This window comes from Lepeophtheirus salmonis, chromosome 4, assembly GCF_016086655.4.
Source record: "Lepeophtheirus salmonis chromosome 4, UVic_Lsal_1.4, whole genome shotgun sequence".
Lineage (NCBI taxonomy): Eukaryota > Metazoa > Arthropoda > Copepoda > Siphonostomatoida > Caligidae > Lepeophtheirus > Lepeophtheirus salmonis.
Window position 1 is genome coordinate 27,027,729 of NC_052134.2, and position 23,488 is coordinate 27,051,216.

The 23,488-nt window shown below is 29.6% G+C and overlaps 1 protein-coding gene across 2 annotated transcripts in view; it reads right to left on the minus strand.

The window, feature by feature from the left end:
• LOC121116740 (high affinity cAMP-specific and IBMX-insensitive 3',5'-cyclic phosphodiesterase 8A) overlaps positions 1-23,488 on the minus strand; it is a 62,184-nt gene that overhangs the window by 13,720 nt on the left and 24,976 nt on the right. For both annotated transcript variants that reach the window (XM_071887766.1, XM_071887765.1), the window contains one exon: positions 4,329-4,492. In XM_071887766.1, coding sequence (XP_071743867.1) covers positions 4,329-4,492 — 164 coding nt within the window. The remainder of the gene's footprint in view (positions 1-4,328; positions 4,493-23,488) is intronic.

Here is a 23,488-nt window from a genome sequence, read left to right on the forward strand (position 1 = left end):
TCCTCCAAAACATTCTCCAAATTTTCAGGATTACTACGTTCTTTTTTTTTTTAAATTAGACTTCCATAATGAAATACAGGCCATAGCACTCATATGTGTAATTTTTAAGCTACCACAATTATTGAATCAACCCTCGGTATAGTATATATTTGTAGATTTTGAAAAAAAAATTAAATATCAAATTGTATATTTCAAATTTCTTTTCAAAAAATTGAATTTTTCATATTTTTTTGCAAAAAAAACAAACAAAAAAAACCAAGCCCCCCTCCCCTAAAATATAATCCTGTGGATGCTTTTGATGGCAAAATTGTATTTTTAAATATTATTTAAAATATTGAAGAATCGGAATTGGTAATTTTTTACTAGAATCGTATCGGCATTGGGATTTATTTTATTTTTTGGAATCACTAAAATACAACTTACTTTTCCATTCTAATCTAACAACGAAACAGAGAACACTGTACAAAATCTATTAAATATAGTTTATCAACTTCTTTATTTTTTCAAAAAAAATAATAATAATAACAATTGAATCAAATTCAATATCAACTAACTATTGGATGCATATAATATTTAAAATACATACAAAAGAGAAATAATTTGAGCATAACAGAATGATGCAATCTTATAACTATTAAATAATAATAATTTTATCAATGAAATGACGTTTATTTAATAGAATGAATAAAGAACAGTAAAAACTTTGAATCACACAATAAAATCTTCATTTTATTATTGATCACACAATGGGATTTTATTTTAAACTGAATGAGTTTAGTTCAACTTAAAAAAAAAGAAGAGTTTAAAGAAGCCCAAAATCCGTTGGTAGTTACTAGTTAACAAATTATTAGCAAACAAGGTTGGGTAGTTGAAAAATCAACAGCTAATGAAAAAAATAAAGTGCATTTTATTATTATTAGGATAAGGCCCTGAAGCCTGACTCTGATTTTACCAATGCATCGTTTAATTTTATTTTTGGGATGATGTTTTTTTTTAAGACAAGCTTCTTTTTTAAATCAAATTTAAATTTGACAAATTAATTTCACTTATTTAAAAAAAATGTATCTAATTTTGACGAAATATTAAAAAATAAAAATCCTTTTTGACAAAAATCGCTGTCGTTTACAGTAATAATTTATAAATTTGACAATAAAATTTTTACCAGAGGCGACTCCCCTACAAAGAAACCCGTAATCACGTACCAAATAAAGAACCCCTTCGTTATCGGAAAAATAAAATATGATTTTTTCAGAACATGGGTGGATATTTTATTAGTGCACAAAATGAACCATGCATCATTTGCAACCAAAAACCATTGTGTTCAAAGAACAAAAAATGATTTTCACCCAAAAAATAGCTCAATGAATATTTGCTGCAAATCAATATGTCTTTTGTTGTTCCCTTTCAAACACAAGTTCAAAAATGCGCGGCTTCACCTTGTCAAGTACAACTCTCATATCGTTTTCACACCAAGTTTCCTACAGCACGGATATCAAAGCTTAGTAATGTGGTCTGATCACCTGCAACCAGTGATGGACAAGCAGAGTGTAACGTCATAAATAGCAAGAATGGGTCCTATTTATTTTGTGTAACACATTTTTACTAAGCAACTAAATATTTGTAAACTAACACAGAGAATAAAATTTTTTGGAACCTCACAGCGGGTCCATTGTTTTTTCATGTAGGTATTCCCCTGCTCTGAGCGATGCAACTCTGTTGTAGTACACTTGCATTGAAAGCAGGTCGCTCCAGTCGCGTCAGTAGATCCAGGGGTCTTGCCGAACCCCTGAGAGTGTCTCACTGAACCCCTGGGTTTCGAACGAACCCAGGTTAAGAACCACTGCTCCATATTTAACCAATCTCATGCATCATTTTAATTATTTAACAACTTGCAATTTAATATAACGGAGTGTTGACATCATATTACTTATAAACAATATATTATGTGACCCGAAATTATGGCCACTTTTATCAAATAAGTTTGATTGATTAATTTATGAATGGACTATATTCGTATTATCGTTAAAGATCCTGATACTTCATGGCGATACTTTCTTCGTTCTTGGTGAATCAGTCCTTGATCACTAACGAAATAGATTGAGCTTTTATGACATTAGCATCTAAATGAGGATGAGGAGAGGCAGTCCATACTCATCTAGAAATTCTTTCCGATGAAACTTGGAAAACGAGTAGATGAATTCGTTTTAATGGATTTAGATCCAAATCGTAATTCAAGAAGTACTATCGAGAAGGACTATATATTTTTCTTATTTCTTCAAAAGAGTAGACTCTTGAAATTAACTTCTTGGGTTGTCCATCTCCTCTTTTGGGAAGAACTTCTTTATTTCAAGGAATACTTTAATTTATTTATCACCTTTTAATTTTGACTGTCATATAGTCTCAAGCAATAGTGAGCAATGAAATTAAAGAACTTTTGTCAACATATTACTGAAAATCGTCCTGCTCTAGCTTGTGGTCCTTAACCGTATAATCACAATTATTATGCAGGGAGAATTATTCTTTTTCCGCAATACGGCGCTACTCACTGTCGACTTGTTTACGAACTAATATAAGTGAACAACATTCATGCTCTATTACGTAGTTGTCTTCACAGTAAAGAAATGAATTCATTAATTTGGATTCCTCATGTCCAATTTGAGTAATATGTATAGAAGTAATTTATATCTATTCTTAGCAATGAAGAAATGCACATTATTTCTTAAAGAAGAAAAATGAAAGGGGTTCACATTAAATGTTCCCCCCCCCCCCCCTCCTCATTTTCGCATGAATTTATGAGTAAAAAAAAGAATGTACAGCTTAAGATAATTCTTGGAAAAAAATAATACATTTATCTAAATACTTATTCTCCCATATGGTTAGTACAACTCTTCAATCAATCAAGTCTTGAAAAAAAGAACAAAAATCTATTCTTTTCACATTATTAGTTGTTTGTTTCTATATATTTATGAAGTGGATATTTATAAATGATATACAATTTCCCCCAAAAGATAACAAAACTTTGTATTTATCTCAACGGCTCTAAAAAGAGCAGATATTAAGTAAGGAATCACATTGAAGATAGGTAGTAGTGTTGGATTTCTATCTGAAAATCCTATAACGCGCTGAGATCGTTATGGCGTTTAGTGGACAGAACTAATTTGGTGCTAAAAGAAGTTCAGTCTTACACACTCAACGAATAGCGTTTTTGTACACTCTCAATCTTGACTGTGAAAAGGGAAAGGAAATATTTAAAAAAACCTATGGCCTTCTGTATTTATCTTCTTGCCAACTTCTAATTATTATTTAGAGAATAGCTATTAATAATATTATACTAGAGTAGGCTTGTCCGGCATTGCCCGGATATTAAGAAATTGAAATTTAATTATGAACTCTTCTTCTTCATGTAAAACAAGGGCGTCCGCAAGGGTGGGCAGGAGGAGCTGTAGCCCCCCTAAATTAAGGAATGTTTGCTTTTTACTAGAAAATTTAATTTAATCTTTGAAAAAGATTTCCAAAAAATTTAATTTTCTGTGAATATCTATGGATTTTAGATTTTTTTTCTCTCACAAAATGTAATTTTTTGTGAAAAGCTCTGGATTTTGGAATTTATAAATAAAATCCTGAGGACGCCCCTGTAAAAGAAAAAGAAAGAATAATTCTCGCTGCATGTTATTATCTAAGGTTTAGAGGAGAAAACAATTGATATAAATAAATATAAAAATCAAATTCCTATATATATAATATCTTTTTTGAGTTCATAATAAGTAGAGTCAGCTGCTTTAAATCAAATAAGAGTCAACTTACAGCCCAGATTTAACCCGATCCGACTTTTATCTACTTCCTGAGCTCAAGAAACGATTAGCAGGAGTCACGTAAATGACTGAAATAAAGGTCCAGAAGGCAACGAAGGCAGTGTTAAACTAATTCAGAAAAATAATGATATAGTGAACTTTTTGTATTATCTCTTTTTGCCTAATTTTTTTTTTTTGGTAGTTGCCATTCTTCTTGGGTTAACCCTCGTAATTATAAAAAGAGGTGAACAATTTCCAAGAATGATTGAATAATAATTCCATAGTCGGAAAGAATTGATTTTGGGACTTTATTTCTGTTTCTTTTTCTGAAGAAGGTTGTGCAATTCAATAAAGTTAATGTGATAGAAATATACATACTCATACATCAATAGAACGCAAACACAAAAGATTTACTCAACAAGGATGAATAATAATGTGATTTTAGTAGTTTTTCATTCTATTTAATTTTTAATCTCCATAAATGTTTAAATAATTATGGATAGACATAAATGTATTTGTGTATAAAAAAATACTTACAGAAGAAGAGTTCCCTTGAATAGAGGAAGCTGGAGGAATGAGGGATTCTCCAGCTTTGGCATCACCTGAAGATCGATTCGAAAAGCCAGAGATATTAGCTGATAATAGCCGTCCAGATCCAGAGCAACGACGTGATGAGCCATTTCGTCCATTAGATGGAGTGCCTGTAATACATACAAGGAAACATCTGAATTAAAGAGATTGAATATATAATTTGTAGATTAATAAAATTTCTTATCAATTTGTTCGAATAACTCAAAGAGCTACATTTAGGACATTGTTATTTTTAAAGGGTCACATTCAGAAAACTACATCTTACCTAGCTATTATTTCAAAATGTATTATATACATATATTTGTTAGAAAAATTAAATAGATCTTTCACAATGATATCTCCCTATCGTCCAAAACTCTTTTTTTTTTTTTTTTGTATACACACTATTTTTTACCCTTCTTACAAGAGTTCTGAACGTTGATTGGTTGAACTCGAACCAACTGAAGTTATACTACTATTAAATGAAGGATGAACAAACTACTAGTTTTGGGATTATTTCATCTTTTTTTGGAGGAAGGGTTGATACATCCAATTAAGAATTAACTCTAATAATGGTATCCACAAAACACTCCTACATATTTTTTAATAAGCTGTAGATTTTCTAAGGCTCTAATTATTAGTAATCTGAACATGGATTGATTAAACTCGAATGAGCTAGTTTAAAATTTTATGAACAATTACAAGTAATTGGATGAAGAATTACTTTATTCAGGGGAATCTGCAGGTAGCTGACTGGAGGGATTGTAGCTCCCATTCCAAATTAAGGAATTCTTGCTTTCTACTATAAAATTTAATATTTGAATTATTTTCCAAAAAATTTAATTATTTGTGAACTATGGATTTTTGAAATGTTTTTCCAAAAAATTTAATTTTTCGTGCACAGGTGCAAATTTATGATATTTTTGTGAACAGCTGCAGATTTTTAATATAATTCTATGGACATTATGTTATTCTTATGAGGGAAGGATTGACTAACTACTAGTAAATTTATTTATTTCCCATTTTGAAATAAAGGTTGAGAGATACAATTAGGTCTACTAAATATTTTATTGATTTATACAAAAATATATTCCAAATGTATTAATATTTCGCTTGAAAAGGATAATTTATAACACTTGATAGATGCTTTGTGGCAGGCCATAAAAAAGTATTTGCCGAGCCTACCTACTCCTTCGCAAACAATAACATGTATATGTACATTATACAATTTTAAATCCTAAACATTTTTTCGCAAAGCGCTTTATTTTTCTATAAACCTAAACAGTGTTTTTATTTTCTAAGACTGTTATCATTATTTTTTCATTTTTATTTGAGAGAGCATCAAAGTATAAAGTGAAACCACGTATTTGTAACTCTTGATTGAGGGAGAGTAACGGTGAGGATTTGTGGGGGAGTTACATATAAAAATTGTGTGAATTTGGGGCATCTTAAAAAAGTAGAAACCAAAAGTCAACATGGTTATACTGACAATTTGAAGAATGATGTAATGGGTAGAAGCTTTGCTGTCATGAAGTTTCATTAGATCAGCATTAATCAGCTATGATAAGGGAGGATAAGGAAATAGACAAGGACATATGCCAGAATTTCTCCGATGTCAATCCTCAATTCTACTCTGCGACAAATCCTAAAGGTTTTCTCTCCGTCTTATATGAGCACACACGAATTTTCAATCAGGTATTGAATGTAGAAGGAAAGGAAGTTCACTACTCAGGAGTTACCTAATGAAATGAAAATTCATTCTTCATATTACCAATTAAAAAACAAAAAAACGGGCGAGCTAAAAAATACACTGGATTTTCATCACTAGTTATAAGTAAAAGTCTTAGTTAGACTCACAGTAGAATTCAGGATTAAAAACAGTGTTATTCAGAGGGGCGTCCACAGGATTCTATTTTGGGGGGCTTGAGTTTTTGATTTTTTCCCCCAAAAATATCAAAAAATTAAATTTCAGATGATAAATTTTTTGGAACAAAGACTGAAAATATTATTTTTTTTTCAAATATTAAATTTTTTGGAGAAAAATTATAAAAATCTTTTACTGTTCACAGAAAGTTATTTTTTCTTTTGAAAAATTAAATTTTCTAATATAAAAAAAATCCTAAATTTGGGGGTAGGGCACAGCCTTTACGGCCACCCCCTGCGGACGCCCCTGATTCCTGCTTATTTCCTTGCTAAATACGGAGTTGGACTTGATTGAAGTTAATTTCTTTTTTTCCTTAAAAACCCAAAATGCTTATGATTTACAACACTATGTATATGAATATAGATATTTGATATTACTTATGACTAAAAGGAATTCATCGCGGACAACTCGTGCATACCTATGACACGTTTCATTTTATCGAATACTTCCTTATGCCCCAAAATGTGTTTGCCCCTAATAAAATGAGGGTTCCTAACAATCATTTAAGGAGTAGGAAGATATTAAGAATACAAAAACAACTTAGCTCCAATAAAGTCTGAAAATACACCAATATCAATTAATGCATGATTTTAGGCCTATGTGATATATTGACACTGATGCATGAAACTTTTTGTTCTTTATTTATTGAATTCTTAGATTATCACTGCCATATAAAGTCAACAGGATAGTCTGCAAGCACGATTTGAAGAATATACGTATGCATGGAAAGAAATACATACATTCATATAAGGGCATGTTTAAAGTCTTACGAATATATTTTTGATCCTTTTCAAACAATCAATTTCTTCCATAAATCATTTGATAATTATTATTATTAAGAAGTCCGTGTTGGATGGATCAAAAATCATTCAGAGTCCAAGTTTCTGCTCTAGTAAAAATTATCATCAATATTGCGCTAATGTAAACAATTCATTCACATCACACACACAAAATAAATATAAAATGAGTTGAAGGATACAAAAACCCTAATAAATATAAATAAATACAGAATAACATGGTAAAGCAAGTTTTTTTTTGCTTAGTTTTGTTTTAGTTGCTATTATGGGTAAGAAATAACCTTAATAAATCTTTTTTATAAATTCTCTTGATGCACAAGAAGATATCTTAATAATTATATCTCAACATATCACTCAAACAGAAAACAAAAATGGGCAACACTAGATATAGTTAGGCAATAAGACGTGAACCATGATGAAAATCTTGTGTATTTTGGGCGTGTTAAAAAATTTCGAATATAATTGAATGTAGCAAGAAAATAATTTCACTACTCAGGAGTTACCCAAGGAAATGATAATTCCTTCATCGGACTACCAATTCCAAACAACGGTCCATCTAAAAAATAAAAACGATTTACATCACTAGACATGAATAAGGGGGAGTGAGTGTAATACTAAGCCCATTCTTCACAACAATAAAAATTATTAGTTTTCATTCAAAAAGGCCCAACATCCGCTTATCTATTATTCTCTACTATTCTCAATTTGAGAGTGAGGAAATTTTAACAAGAGCTAATTCAAGTTCCATTAATCAATCTCTTTTTTTATTTGATAACTTGGTGTTGGGAGATTCACACCTTAGTAAGATCATAAAGGGATAGTATATAATTTGAATCCCGGACTCTAAATAGAGGAAATTGAGTGAAGGATTAACGACAGCTGACTAATGAATAGATTGTACCTACATTCTTATGTAAGTGGGCTTACGTTGTGATAGAAATCAAGGCGGCATATACTATATTTTACTTTAAAATCAATGAATCCTGGCAATTGGCCAAGACTTGAATAAAAAATGCAAGAAAAGTAACCTTATTTTAATATTTAGTCATACATATACATTTCACACCCTTTATGATCGAAAGATCCAAATAAAAAATTACCCAAGCATTGTATGACTCTACTAATAAGTCGTGTATATTACCTATTAAGGTAAGTTTACATTTCTGTAAGTTTTATCATTGCAACAAAAGGGTCAAAAATGAGGTAATAACCTGTCAAAAATGAATGAAACAACTTTGAGTGGGAATCAATGCTTTTAAGGGATGTTGCGCAATTGACTGCGTACATAAATTATGTTCATAGTCGTAAGTAAGATATCGATACATACCACTCAATACAGTCCTGTGTTTTATTTTCAAAAAATGAAGGAGCGAATATATTAATAATTATATGTATCTATCTAGGTATAAAGTATTTCTACTAGCATCATCAATTGCCTTAACAATTAAAGGAGTCGCCAAAGTTGAAATTTTTACAACATAAAATTTCCAATGAATCTTGATTAAACTCCAACAAAAAACTTTTAAGAATAAGAAATAAAAATAAAACATCTAAACTGAATACACATTTGATATACACTGATATTTGAATTAAAACAAAGTAATATCTAAGAAAAACCCCTTAAATTAGCTGGATTTATACTTTTTTTTTTGTTGATAAATTTTAGAAAAATATCTTCTTTCCATTCTAATAAGTTAATTTTTATCTACAATATCGAAATAAGATTGTAAAGTCATACTAGCAAAGAGTTACCTGGTGTAGTTCGGGACAAGAAGGGAGAAGGAAATTATATTGAAAATGGTTAATGTTATTTCTTTTTAATGATTAGAACCCTTGGGTGTGGCGAGAATTATAATATAACGTCTTTATTATGAATAAAAAAAAATTGTGTTATAAAATTCAAATAACATACAAACATTTATGTTTACATGAAATGTTTATATTTAATCTTTGTCAAAAAATTGTCAAATCGGAATTCACGAAGAAAATTTCAAAAAACTGTTTTGCAATAATTTTGCAAAAAAAAAAATAAAGAAAAGAAGTAGTGAAGATAATTTATTGGCATTGTAAAGAGGAACACAAGCCTAGTAATATTTTTTTCGTACTTACAAAATTAATAAAGTTATAGTAAATAATGTGCCAAAAAATAACCCTCCATTACCGGTTCATTTTTGCAAACATTGCAAAAATTATCTTATAAAATTTTCCGGAGAATGAAAATAATATATATCTTAGCTCTTTTTAAACTAAAATTTTATGTACAAAATGCATCATTTTGTCGCATTTCTTCTGAATTTTTTTTAAAATTGACGTTTGATGAAAAAAAAAACAAAAAAAAAATTGAAAAAATTATTCAGAAAATGGCAAATATTTCATTTAAACATCAATTTTTATGTGTCAAATTATACAATGAATTTCTAGACAAATTTCTACAAACTTTATTTTAGGTACAAATCCAATATCATTTTTTTGCACCTTAAAAATAATCGAAAGTGCAATTTTCAACAATTTCTTATTTTGCCAATAACTTTCTTATTCGTATAGTTGTTTTTTAAGATGCCAGTCACTTTTTTGATTTATAACTCAACCCTCTATTTAGTTTCCTTGAGCTCCAAAAAACAACTTTAGTGTTTTGGGTATAGAATAAGGCCTCCTTATATGATACCCTCTAGGAAAATTGGGAACCTTTCATAGCCTGACCAGGTTCAAAAGAGGCACCCATGCAAAGTTTCAGTAAAAAAAACTTAAAGTAACAATTTTAATGTTCCTTGAATAGATCAGATGGAGTTGGAATGATTAAGTATGAGTAAACAATTACTTCATCTGACCTAGGAATCTTCTTTGAAGTACATATACACAAAGTTTCTCTAGAAACGACACAAACCAACGTTTCTAGAAGTTCAAAAGAATAATTTTTCGCAAGCGTGTTGCCCATTGAGCTACGTCGTTCCATGATAACTTTATTATTTTCAAGGTTGTATCATAATGTTTTTACGACCCATGTTGGACTTCCACCACGCTTTTTAATGAAAGAGTGTATATACATACTTTTTCTATTAATAATATAATTTCAAGTATTATATGCTACTAATATACCTTCATTATACTCTATAACGTCAAAATCTGTCTGTCTTGCATATCACTCGCTAAGGTACATCAAATTAAAAATTCTAGTAAGCCCAATTATATGATGTCTAACCTTGTATTTTTATACCTCTATTCACAAAAGATTTTTCTTTAGAAAATGTATATTTTTTTTAATTATTATATTTAAATTTTTGTTTACTATCACAACTTATCACAACTTTTGCCCCCCTCTCCAATAATAAAATATACATCAAAGGGGGCCTTTGCATAGACTTTGTGCCTCCACCACTGGATACTGTACAATTAATATATCAGAGTGTACCATAATAACAAAAGTTGGTATTTGGTATGGCAGGATATATTATATTTTATTCATCTAAGCAAAACATAACCCTCAATCGACAGAAAAAGTCCTCCATGGACGCGTTTTTATTTGAAAATCTGTAAAAGGATTTTTTCCCCTTGTTCCTTTAGAATCATGGAGCTAAATGATTTTTTTTTTCTCAACAGCTAGGCTTTATTTATATATATGTTTATAAGAATAAATAAGGAAAATTGCATTTGTATAGAAACATCATTCAACATTATAGTTACAAATTAATTTCCTTCAAAAAACCTAAAAATCAAAAACAATCAAACTATCAGTAACTAATAAATAAAAAGCTTCATATATTCACACATACATAATATAACATTTTTAAAACAACATTAATAAATTATAAAGAAAAAGACAACTCAATTCGTAACTTCTTTATTATACTTCTTAAATCACCAAACAATCAGCCTTATAATACTTTAAATTGAATAATGAAGAAATGCGAATACCAATAGAAAATATTAAATTAAGGCATAATTCCACAATGAGTTTTGAGAATCCTCATGGTTCAAGGGGTGTATCTAGAAGTGTCCGCAGGATTATATATAAATATATCGGGGGGCAGGGGCTTTTTTTTGGAATTTTTTGAAAAAAAACTTTAATCAAACCCAGACTTGTTGATAGAAAATTAATTTTTTACAAAAAAATTTCAAATATTACATTTTTTCGGGATAAATTTCAAAAATCCATAGCTATTCAAAGAAAATTAATTTTTTTGGAAAAAAAATGTAAAACATTAAATTTTTGAAAAAAAAAAAAAATCAAATATTAAATTTTCAAGTAAAAAGGAAAAATTCCTTTCTATTTTTTTTTCTTTTTTTTTGAGGTGGGGGGTACAGCCCCTGCCCTGTGGTTGCCTCTGATTCAGCTACAGCCAATATCAAGATAATACTCATTTTTCTTCCGTAAATCCTCATATCTTCTGTTAGCTGTTGAGCAATAAACGCTTTACAGTTATTGATAGCTACACTTATTACTTATCTTAACTCTGTTTCCTATTAGACAGAATACCAAATAGCACAAACGCTTCCCAATATCTTGTCTCAAAATCTACAATATATTTGGAAATAATTTACATATAATCTGTTATAATTTTCAGAACCAGACAGCAAACAAAAGCGTATTCCATAGCGTTATATATTTGTCCACAGTCTTTCCAATATAGTCAAAAAATTTATTAAACTTGTCGATATCTGAAATTGGGAGGTTAACTTCCGGCCATCGTTGATACCTTTCAAAGAGTGCATAATCCTCCTTTCCATGTTTGAGGAAGATCTAAGCTCCTTATACATATTTCTTAGTAATTAGATATGCATCAGTAGATTTCAAAACTTCAGAAGTAAATTTCTCTTTCTTTACCTCATATTGCGCGCAGATATTTTCTCTCCTTTTTCGTCCTTCATTTTTACTACTTAAATCCCGTTTTTTGACAACAATTGTATAAGAATTTATGACAATTTTCGTAGCACAAAATGATAAAGACATATAATATGTAGGTTGAATATTTGGCAATAAATGAACTCTGAAAGTATATTTGATAATAATACAATAATAATTCCTCGTATATTCGTCACTTGGTGGTTTTTCCTAGTTGGCAATATGAAGACGGTTTTTTCTATTTTCCAAGTTTTGCTAGGGAGTGGTAGGAGTAAGTCCTTTTTGGAGTTCGAGTAGAATTGAGGACCCACATCCGAGTAATTCCAGCCTTTATCTCATTGCTATTTACGGAGTGGGATTTGTATTCATTTCCTCCCTCTCACGGATGCTTGGAGCTGATTTAATAAAATTTCAGGATAGCTATGTTGCTTTCCTTCCAACCATTCATTCTTCAAATTGTTAGAGTGATCACTTTCATTTTCTGTTTCTTTCATTTTTACATAAGGGCAGAACATATTGTATGCATCACATAAGAAATACTAAAAGGGTAAATGACATCATCATCAATTCATGTCCAAAAGCGCGGTAGACTGAATTTTAAATGAGTTCGATCTAGACAAATTTTTCTTTGTTCCCGATAAAGACCAAATTTGTCTAAGACTGATCTTCTTCAAATAACCAAATTAAAGTTCAATTCACCATAATTTCCAAACGTAAACCCAATACTACATAGTATGAACATTGGTATAAGGATAAAAAAGGCTGAACGTAATATTAGGGAAATAGTCCCCCCCTCTCTCTCCCTTCATACTTCATGATGCAATCACTTGAAGAAAATCCGCAAGTAAAAGATTATATCTATTTACTTTAAAAATATTTCATATAAGAAAATAAAACTTTAAAAGAACTTTATGACAGAGATTGAGTAATGTCTTATAAGCTTATTCATAGCAAGAATATGATTACAGAGAGCCCTCGAATTGCAAATAAATAGAACACGGAGTGTCCGTTTTTAATTTAGATAATGTATTGAGTGAGTGAGTGATAGGAATTGAAATTAAGTTGCTGTAGTTAGTCTTATTAGATGGCAAGTCCATTTATTATTCTCTAATTGCGGAGACTGTGACCTATACGGGGAAATGAAGTAAATCCATGAGGTTAAATAAAGATGACACATTTTTAAATAATATTTTTATCTTAAAAAGCCTTATGGTTTTGATTATGTTCAGTCAACTTCCACTGCCGGTATATAAAATAAAAGAAACCAATAATGACACTTGTTAATCCTGACAATCTGAAGAATGTTTGTGAGGAGAGTAGCTTAGCTGTCATGTCGTTGTGTTAGATCCACTGCAATCAGCTATGAGAGGAAGGAAATTAACACAAACCACACTTCTTAAAGAACAAGGAGTGAGTGGTAAATTGTCATAACTCAAATATTTACTTTAGAAAATGAAGCTTGGAAACTCCATTCTTTCATTATGAATAATTATTTTTTATCTCCGCAAAATAGATATGTAATAGGATGTAAGGACATTCTCATATTTTAATATATTATATATTATTTTATATCTCGATCTTATCGATAAACAATAAATTAAGAATTCTATGAGCCGTCTCCCCTGTATCTTGAAATACCATCATTTAAAAAAAAACAACAATAATTTAATATTGAAAAAAGTCTTATTAATAAAATATGTATGCATATAAACATACTAAGATAATCTTATTTGAGCTGAAAACACATTCATCTGAATGTGTGACGTACACGGGTAAAATAAGCCGATACAATATATGAGATGAAGTCTTGTTGGATTTGAGTCATGTTCAATCACACTGGGAGAAAAAAAAACCAATTTAAATTTACAAAGATATATAAAAATGATTTACATCCTAAATATAATACCTATATTATATACATAAGAGACGTATTAAAACCAAAGTAATCATTACAAGTGGTAGACATTGAAATATATATATATATATATATATCGTTGTCACTGTGCTCAGTTTTTATTAAAAATAGTAAGTGCAATTTTACGTTTATGTTATTAAGTAGACATTTTCTATTTCAATTAACGTCGTGTCGGTTCTTATTTATTTGGTCAAGTTCAGTCCAGTCTTAAGACCGGCCCTTAGGACTATGAGTAATAAAACTAATCAAACAAAGAAGAATATTTACAACATGTTTCATTTATTTTAATCACTACTTTTTAACCTTATACAAAAAAAATAACAAAAACTTATTTTTATGATTTTTCATAATCCCTTAATTCAATGTAACGTTTCATATACTTAAAAATAATGTGTATAAATATATTGTTTGTGAAAACCTTTTTGATACTTTTTCTATTTCCATTAAACAACATTTTTCTTTAGCACTTTTTAGTAAGCTCCCTAAATATCCAATTATTATTATTTATGTCATTATGTTGTTAGCATATTTTCAAGAATATTTTGTATATTTTGCAATTTTCAATTAAGGTTTGGTAAGTTGGAAATAGTTTGCTCACTTATTGGTCGTTATTTTTCCTCAATGTAAAGTTTACGTGTTGCAACTGATGCATTTTCTTTGATTCTTGAAATACTTACGTAAAATGTACTTACTATTAGTGTTGTGAGAGTTTTATTTATTTGGTTCAGTCCAGTCTTAGGACCGGTCCTTTAGTCCTTGGAACAGGGCCTCAAGGCTGTCAGTCCTTCGGACTGACAGTACTAGAATTGATTAAACAAGGAAGAAATAAAGCATAGTGACGTCATCAAAGTTTTTAGGACTGATCTGGACCGGACCGAGACTGAACTCGACTGCAGTCTCCAGTCAAAAATAATTATCTGCGCAACACAAACCTTAATCAGATAAGTAATATGACATACCGCTAAGCTAAAGATAAAGCAACCGAAAATTAACCCGGTAATCCAGGTAATCATTGGAAGAATGCTTTGCAGAAGATCATCTTAGCTGTTGGGACGTTTCATTAAATTAGATGGTAGTAGCTACGAGAAAAAATAAATAATCCGTATTTAGACAGGAATGACTCCGTTCTCGATCCTCAATTCCACTCAGTGTCCAACTAGGACTTACACAATAACTACATAATTAATCGTCAGTGTTGTTTTGTCCTTCATGAACACGCGCACTCGTGATTAGACTTTATACATGGAGGCTCTTTATTCAAAAATTTAAAAAAATATTGCTAACAGCTTTAAAAAATAATGTTCAGTTATCGCTCGCGTTCTTAGTTATATTTTATACAACTCTACTTTTAAGACATCAAATGTTTTATGTATGTATCAAATAAAACGGACCATTTTTTTTAAAGAAATCTTTAGAAAATTTCATCTAATGGGGAAAAAACTTAAGGCCTATACAAGAATTGATAACAAAATATAGATTTTTGATGGAAGAATCGTATAATTTCGTTATTTATACAACCCTAGATTTTTCATCCGCTCTAAACCTCGACTGTGAAAAAGAGAATATTGAATTGATAATTTTTTTCACAGGCAGAGTATGAAATAACACGAATTGTATACTATACAATTCTTGAGTTTATATTACGTAGTCAGCTGCTTGAAATCATCCAAGAATCAACTTATGAAAATTAACAAACCCAGCTGAAAGGAAAATAACGTATCTTTGGTATTTCAAAAAGCGAGCATTGATAATACTTCCAAGATAACATAATTCTACATACCTACAATAATGATGTCACCTGAAAACGCTATTATTATATATACATAAATTAATGAATTATATTTTCCCTAAAATATTAACCTGAAGCATGAACTATTCAAAAAGTTTTTGTATAGCAACTGCCTATATATGTAAAATAATATCATAGTTTTTCATTTAAATTGTATAAAAGAGGGGGTTATTTTAATATATATAAATACTGGACACTAAATAATAGATAGAAATTCTTCTAAATTGATATATTAAGAATCTTGAAGTTATTTGTCATCATTGGAGTAATTAATTAATAAGTAAATAAAAAATTTACAAAATAATGATAAGGCATATTTATGCACAAAAAACACCAAAAGGTTAATGAGTAAATATCCTTCAAAATGCTACTCAACAAGTCCTACAATGTTTAATGATTAATTTTTGTTTTTCTCCTCAAGATAATTGAGGAGATAGCAACCTCAAAGTCACCACACACACAAATTAAGCAACAACGGTATTTACAGAATAATATGTGTGCATAGATACTTGGCAAAGGTTCAAATACCTAAATTAGGAGAAAATGTCAATTGAGCTATGAGGTATGTGGGTGAAATTATCATCCACAACAATGATAAATATCTAGTTCGCCAACTTTAAAGCCAGTTGATATTATTTTTCTCCAAAATGAGTCTGGATATCATAGTATTTTGTTTGAATCGATTAAATGTTAGCTTCCAGTTTCATTCATAAATTATTCTGATGTATCTTTCTTTGAAAAGCGCCGCAAATTGATTTTTTATATTTTTTTCAAAATTTGCGATGACAATTAAAGAAAAAAAAATGATCATGTTTTGATTCACGTTACAGATTGCATAATTTTATAAAAGCTATTCCGTGGTGAAGAAATTGTTATTCAGCCAAAGTTTCAAATGTCTTTCAAAAGTTTTAACTCTATAAGGACCAATTTATTTTCTGGCAAATTTTAATTTTTTTAATGCTGTTTTTAGCATTAATATGGGTCATTTATAATATAGTTGGGTTAAAAAACAAACAAAAAGTAAAAAAAATAATTTACTTTTTATTGAATTGGAACATATGTGTACCAATTTGCTAATAGATGATCAACACATACAATTGCGTATTGAAATAAAAGAAAGGATTTTTCTTTTATAAAATTCATTTTAATTGCAAGGTAATCAGACATTTCTTCTTCTAATTCACTCATCATTTGATTTATTCTATTAATGGCTTTGGATTGAGATGACACACCCAAATTGTGAGCGCCAAGGAAATGCTTTATTTTTAGAACTGTAAAAAAAATCCTTCACGCCATAAAAATAAAACAACATCTTCTGATAATTTATTTCCCTGAAAAAATAAATTAAAAGTTAGATTCCGAATTTTAATCTAACGTATGAAATTTCATGTAGACCTTCATTTTTGAGACAAAATAACATAATAAATTAAAAATAAGATCATCAAATGTGACGTCTATTGTGTTGGGTTTAAAGTTATTTCCCTAACAACAGGAATAATTTTTTCACATGCTATAGAATTTTTAGTTGTTCGGCTCCAGTTCGAGACCCAATATAAACACACTTGTTTACCATAATGAATGAATTATTTCATTATTACACGATTAATATCTATTAAATAAATATAATAATATCATTTGAATGAAATTGATACTATTGATAATCTTGTACAAACACGAACTGAATGGGATATTTTATGTTTGAAGGGAAAATTTATAAGTTAAAATAATTCGTTCAATTATTTTTTGACGATTTACTATACATTAGAAAACCTTTTAACCAACTAATCTATTTTAGTTTTGGGCTGTGAACGTGGAGGAAGTCAATCGTTTCGCCACAAAAACAATTTTTGTGGATTTAAAATGCTACCCCAAAATGGAAGAGTTAAATAAAACACCACGTGATGTTTAAGTCAAGTAATTATACAAATTAGTGGGATAAGATGCACCTGAGCTTTACCGCTCTTCTTTGCAATGTAAACAATGATGCAAGACGCTATGTAAGCCTGTTTTTTTTTAAATGATTGAGTGAGCAGTGTAATCAAAGGTGAAAATCCAGTTTGGAATGGGCATGTTAAAAAAAAGAAACCGGAAATCAACATGGTAACCCTAACAATTTGAAGAATGTATTGGAGAAGAGAAAGAACAATGCTATTGACGTTTCATTAGATCAGCTACAATCAGCTGTCACAAGAGAGGACGGGGAAAAAGGTATAAACAAGGACATTTGCTAGAATTACTCCGATGTCGATCCCCAATTCTACTCGAGTCCAACCAGGACAACAACTCCACAACAAATCCTCAGGTTTACGTTCCGTCTTTTATGAGCACACAGGGATGTTCAAAATAGTTTTGAATATAATTGAATCTATTTCAGAAAGGATACCCAGGAATTAAATAATAAAGACAAATGCCAAGGAAAATAAAATTCATTCTTTATACTACCAATTACAAATTAACGGGCCAGCTAAAAAGACACCAGATTTACATGTATGGCGAAAACATATGGAATATTACGCTGCAACTCCAATTGTAAAATTTTCCTTCGACCATTTATTTTCACAAATATCCACATTTGTTTGAAATTGAACTTGTATGTTCCAATGACCCTTTTAGGACTTCATCTTTAAGCCTACTTTAGAAATGAGAAAAACTATACTTTTACATATCCAAATTGATATTTAAAAAAAAAGATGATACTTGAATAAAATCAAATAAATATTAGGTATGAGTTATATACTAGAATAATAAAGATTTTTTGTTATGTTCTTTGCAATAATTCACCATTTTCTTTAATTAAATAGGAGAAAGTGGTTTTTGTTTCTTTCACATAAAAAAAGGTTGCTTAGTCCTCTTCCAGAATGATGACATCGTGTGAAAATCTCATCTATTGAGAAATTCTAATTGAAAAGTAATACTATCAGAGGCAAAAAAATCAAGTAAAGTCACTAAAACCATGTAACTCAAACTCCAAGACCAAATGGAAAATAACCAGATATATCGCAAAATGATTCAGTAAGAAAATACAACTCAAAATAACATTGAATAATGCGCCCTATCTATATATTAAATGTATATGTGTGTGTCCAGGAATCACAGTCAAAACAATATCTAGATTTGGGTGAACTTTTTCGTTAACCCTCTCAGGTATTCAGAGACGGTTTGGGTAATTTTTTTGGGCCTTTTAGGCTATGGCTGTCTTAAAATAGCATTTTTCTAAAAACGGATTTTTTTGACTAACATACCAATGCTGAATATAAAACAAAAATAAAGAACGTAAAATTTTAAGCATTGTTCATGCTGCATGTTGCTATGTATTTTTGCACACTTTTTAAAAAGGAGGTTATAAGATTTAGAGAAGAGAGAATAAAACAAAGGATTTTTGACAATAATATGAAAGTTGAGCGAACGACAGTTGAACTTGAATATTTCCTCTTCTCTAAACCTTATAATAATCTCCTATAAAAAAGGTATACAAAGATACATAAAAACGTGTAGCGAGAATAATTCTTAAAATTTTAGGGTCTTTATTTTTGTTTTAGATGAAGCAGAATAGTTCTGCATTAATATTAATTTCTTAATGGCCCGGGCACCTCCAGGCAAACCTACTTCAGTAGGCTTGATATACTAAGAACACATCCTGATATAATAAGTTTGAGAAGCGCTACTTTAAACTATAGAACGAATACTCCTTAGTAGGTAAATTCCAATTATCACATAATTTCAAAATGTATATATAATTAATCAAAATAATGTAAATTAATTAAGAATTTCTCAGTTTAATTAAAAATTGTTTTGTTTTTTTGTTGTTGAGAGACCACATATTGCATACATATAGTAACCAAATATGATAATTTGATTCTTATTTAGGTACATCAATTCAACCTCCAAGCATTTTTTCTTCTTTTTTGGCAGGCAAAACATATCGTATTACATGCATACACACAATGCTAAATGTTATGGATGAATGATGAAGTACCTTTGATGACAGTAAATTGCTTTTACATGTTTTTTTTTTTTTAATGTAGGTATTCCTAGCAACCGTTTTTTTTTTCGTAGTTGAGTGAGTTTATTATTTTGATGTACATATTTATGTAGTAGGTATGAGTACGAGGGGGTCTGAAAAGTTTCCAAACTAAACGTCAAGATGAAAGCACTCGTAAACATCTATATAGCATCCGTTGTTAGTTACTCTACCAAATAGGCCATTTTGAAAATAGGCGGTAATGTAACAGTCGTTTGGTTGAATGTTTTTGTCAAAAAATGAAATCAAAAATCTGAATTTTTAATTTCATTTTTCAACATAGTCACCGTGTAACTCTAGACACTTCTCCCAGCGACACTTCCATCTCTGTAACGCGCCCCTCAAATAAAGAACGATAATAGAAAAACTTGAACAAAAAATATGTATTCAATAGGAATAGCACGAGTACGATACTTTTTTGTAGTTACAGCTTCCTGAACAGGGTTTTTTTACATTTCAAAGCTGTTATCATTATTTTTTCATCCTTGAGAAGGGAACGTGTAAGTATAAAGCGCTCTCAAAGTGACTGTCGACAGCGCTGGGACGCCATGACAAATGACTACATTCGCAGCGGGTGTCAGGCCTTTTGCCACCGCCGGGAAGCCATTATTGCTGCTAAGATCTGCTACATTAATGATTAAGAGAAATTATAGAAATTAAGATTAATTATATCTGGTTGAAGTTTAAAATTCAAAGTGTTCAGATTTGAATGGACCACTAGGTAGTATAGGGGTTTTTAACTAATTTCTATTAATTTAATATTAAAAATTTGAATTCGGAATATAAATATATATTTATAAAACATTAAGCGTGTGTACAGGGTGCACTGTATATAGTTATCCCTCATATATATCACATTCATACATATTTTCAATCCATGAAATAACAATGTTAATGAAATTTTACAGATATGTTGCATGTAGCATCGAGTGTTTGTAGCTAGAAACTAAAGTATTCCCTGGCTCATAGACCATAACTTCATAATACGGAGAATTTCTGCAGTAGTTAACTTCTATATTTTTTAGGCAAAGTTTGTCTGTTGGACGATACAAACCCATAATAACTCCGTGAAATATCGGCTACTTTTTCTAGTATGTAAATAAGTTAAAACTGTGTCGAATATTTTTCAGGAATTAGATACAATAGTTCCCACCCCAATTTCCATATTTACTTTGCAAAAAAACATATTTACAAATACTATATTATGTTTTACCTACTACGGAACATTTTACAATGCATATCATATTCAATACATACAACATATGAAGCAAAGAAAAATTATATAATAAAATTTATACTATGTAAATATTGTATATTATTTTCTCAGTTTAATGGAAAGTATGCTTCATATTGGAAACACGTACATATTCAATTTACTAAGGTAATTGTACCTAAAAGAAATATATGAAGTATATTGTATTGTATTATAGGTAGGTATTAGTTATGCGCGGGTTGACATTTAACCCGGGTCGAATCGTCTATTTCACAGATATTGAATTCATATATCAATGATATAGGCAGAAATTCATCTCATGTCGATCCTCAATTCTACGCCGAGTCCAACAAGGACTCATACTTATAACCCACAACAAATAATCAGTGTTACTTTTCGTCTTTTATGCGCTAGTGATTACTCTATACTTATAAGTTATCTGTTTCCTCTTTAAAAATATAAGAATAATGATAAGAACTTTAAAAACAAAAACATATATTCAGGTAGCAATTAGAAAAAGACATTATAATATCATTTTTGCACATCTTCATGTTCCCTCCTCAAGAATGAATGAGTAATTTCATCGATTAAAATTTTTTTTAATAATAATGTGATTGATGCATGAAATATGTCCTGCCGCTATGTAAAAATAAAAGAAACCGAAAATAAACGTGGTAATCCTGACAATTTGAATAACGTTTGAGAAGAGCTGTCATGATTTTTTATTAGATCAGCTGGAAGCAGCCTTGAGAAGAGGGAAATAAACAAATATCCCACTCCATATATAGCAAGGACATATAGGTTCCAATTACTCCGATGTCCATCATATATGTTTTAAATAAATTAGAGAAGGTGCTTTTAAAAACAACGTAACATCACGCTAAAACAAAAGAATTTAAAAAGTAATTTTATCATGGAGTATGTTAAAATGCAAGTGAAAAGGGGTATGGGCAATCTGTTAAATATAATTTTGCATTTCAGCCAATAAATTGAATATATTTGTCAGAGGAAAAAATACTTTAGTATCCTATGTTTCGGTCAAATTTTATATATGAGTCATAATTTAAAGGAAATGGTAGCCACTGGGACTAAAAAAGGAAACTCGTACTTCATAAGTAGGTATATCCAAAAAAAGTATCTCATTATTCAATTTTTTTTAAATCCATTGATAAATTAACTTAAATAAAAATTACAAAATACAAAATATTTATAACTTTTTATTAAATTTCGTTAATGCAGAAAGTAATGATTCAGTTGACTCTTAAATGTTAAATAACATAACATTTTTTTATTCATGAACAATGCATGTCAACACTTTTTCAACAACTTATAGACCGATGTACATATATTTGGCCTATAAATACACTTTAAAACCTAATTTAGACATAGATTGAAATCATTTTCCTAGCCAAATAGTTTACCAGAAGTCATATGCTAATATCTAATGTTTTTTAGAAACCCCAATGCGTGGGAAAAATTGGGACAGAGATTATACAGAATAATTAGACAGTAATAATTTTGCTATCAAAGGTACATTTTATTAAGCCTGAAAATACCCAATAGCATGTGAGGACCAAATTTGAAAAAATATCTTGTGAAGCAATTGCAAATGTTATTCGCCAAGGTTTTTAATATTTTAATTATCTCATAGTTTAGAAAGTAGCTACTTTCTACGGATACATTTTACCCATCTATGAATGGAACTCAATATCTTTTTACCTATGTGGTGTTAAATATCATTCATAAAAAGAAAAATGGATTAGAAGCCATTAAGGTCATACAAATATCAAAAATAAAACATGTAAGTCTATAAATCCAAGGTTCCTGGATTACTTAACTAGCCTCATATGTTTATGACTAATTTTTAATTATTTAGTACATACAATTTCATTCATTCTCAAAAAGATTGAATAAGCTTTCATGACTCAATAACCAATTATATTTAAAGAGAAAGAAATTATATATTTAAAGAGAAAGCCTCTAAAAAAAAATGTATATATATTTTTTCTGTATAATATGAATTGCGGAAATCCTTCTCAAAAATAGTAACAGAAGAAAAGAACACCAATATTTGAGCGACTTTCTTGATTGAATGAAAAAAAAAAAGAGTTTAGAAGAAATGAATTTACATCGAGTTCATAAGTAAGCTTAAAACAATATCCTTTATGCCAAAGAAAAAGAAAATATAATTCAAATAATGGATCCATTTGTTTAGTAGGTTTTTTTTTTGTTTTTTCCTTTTTGCACATTCCATTGTATGAATGAATGTATGTACTTACAAACATTAAAGTAGTAGCGCAAATGTATCATTGATAGAGGTCACCATAACTCTGATGCAAAAACTACAATGCTCTTTATTCATGTTTTTTTCTAGACTTTGTTGGTTTATTACGAAGAACGTGACTCTTACAAGATCTAAGGTTCTCTCACAGCAATCAAATTTATGAATCATTTAACTTCCAAACATTATTATTATTATTTTTTTTTTTAAAGAATGAAAAATGTTTTGTTTCTATTCTGAGTCTAATTTACAAATAACTAGAGATCCGCATCAATATGCAAAGTATAGCGGAGGTATTGACGTTCTTTAAAAAAATGTAAATGTCACATCAGATAAGCGAAACACAA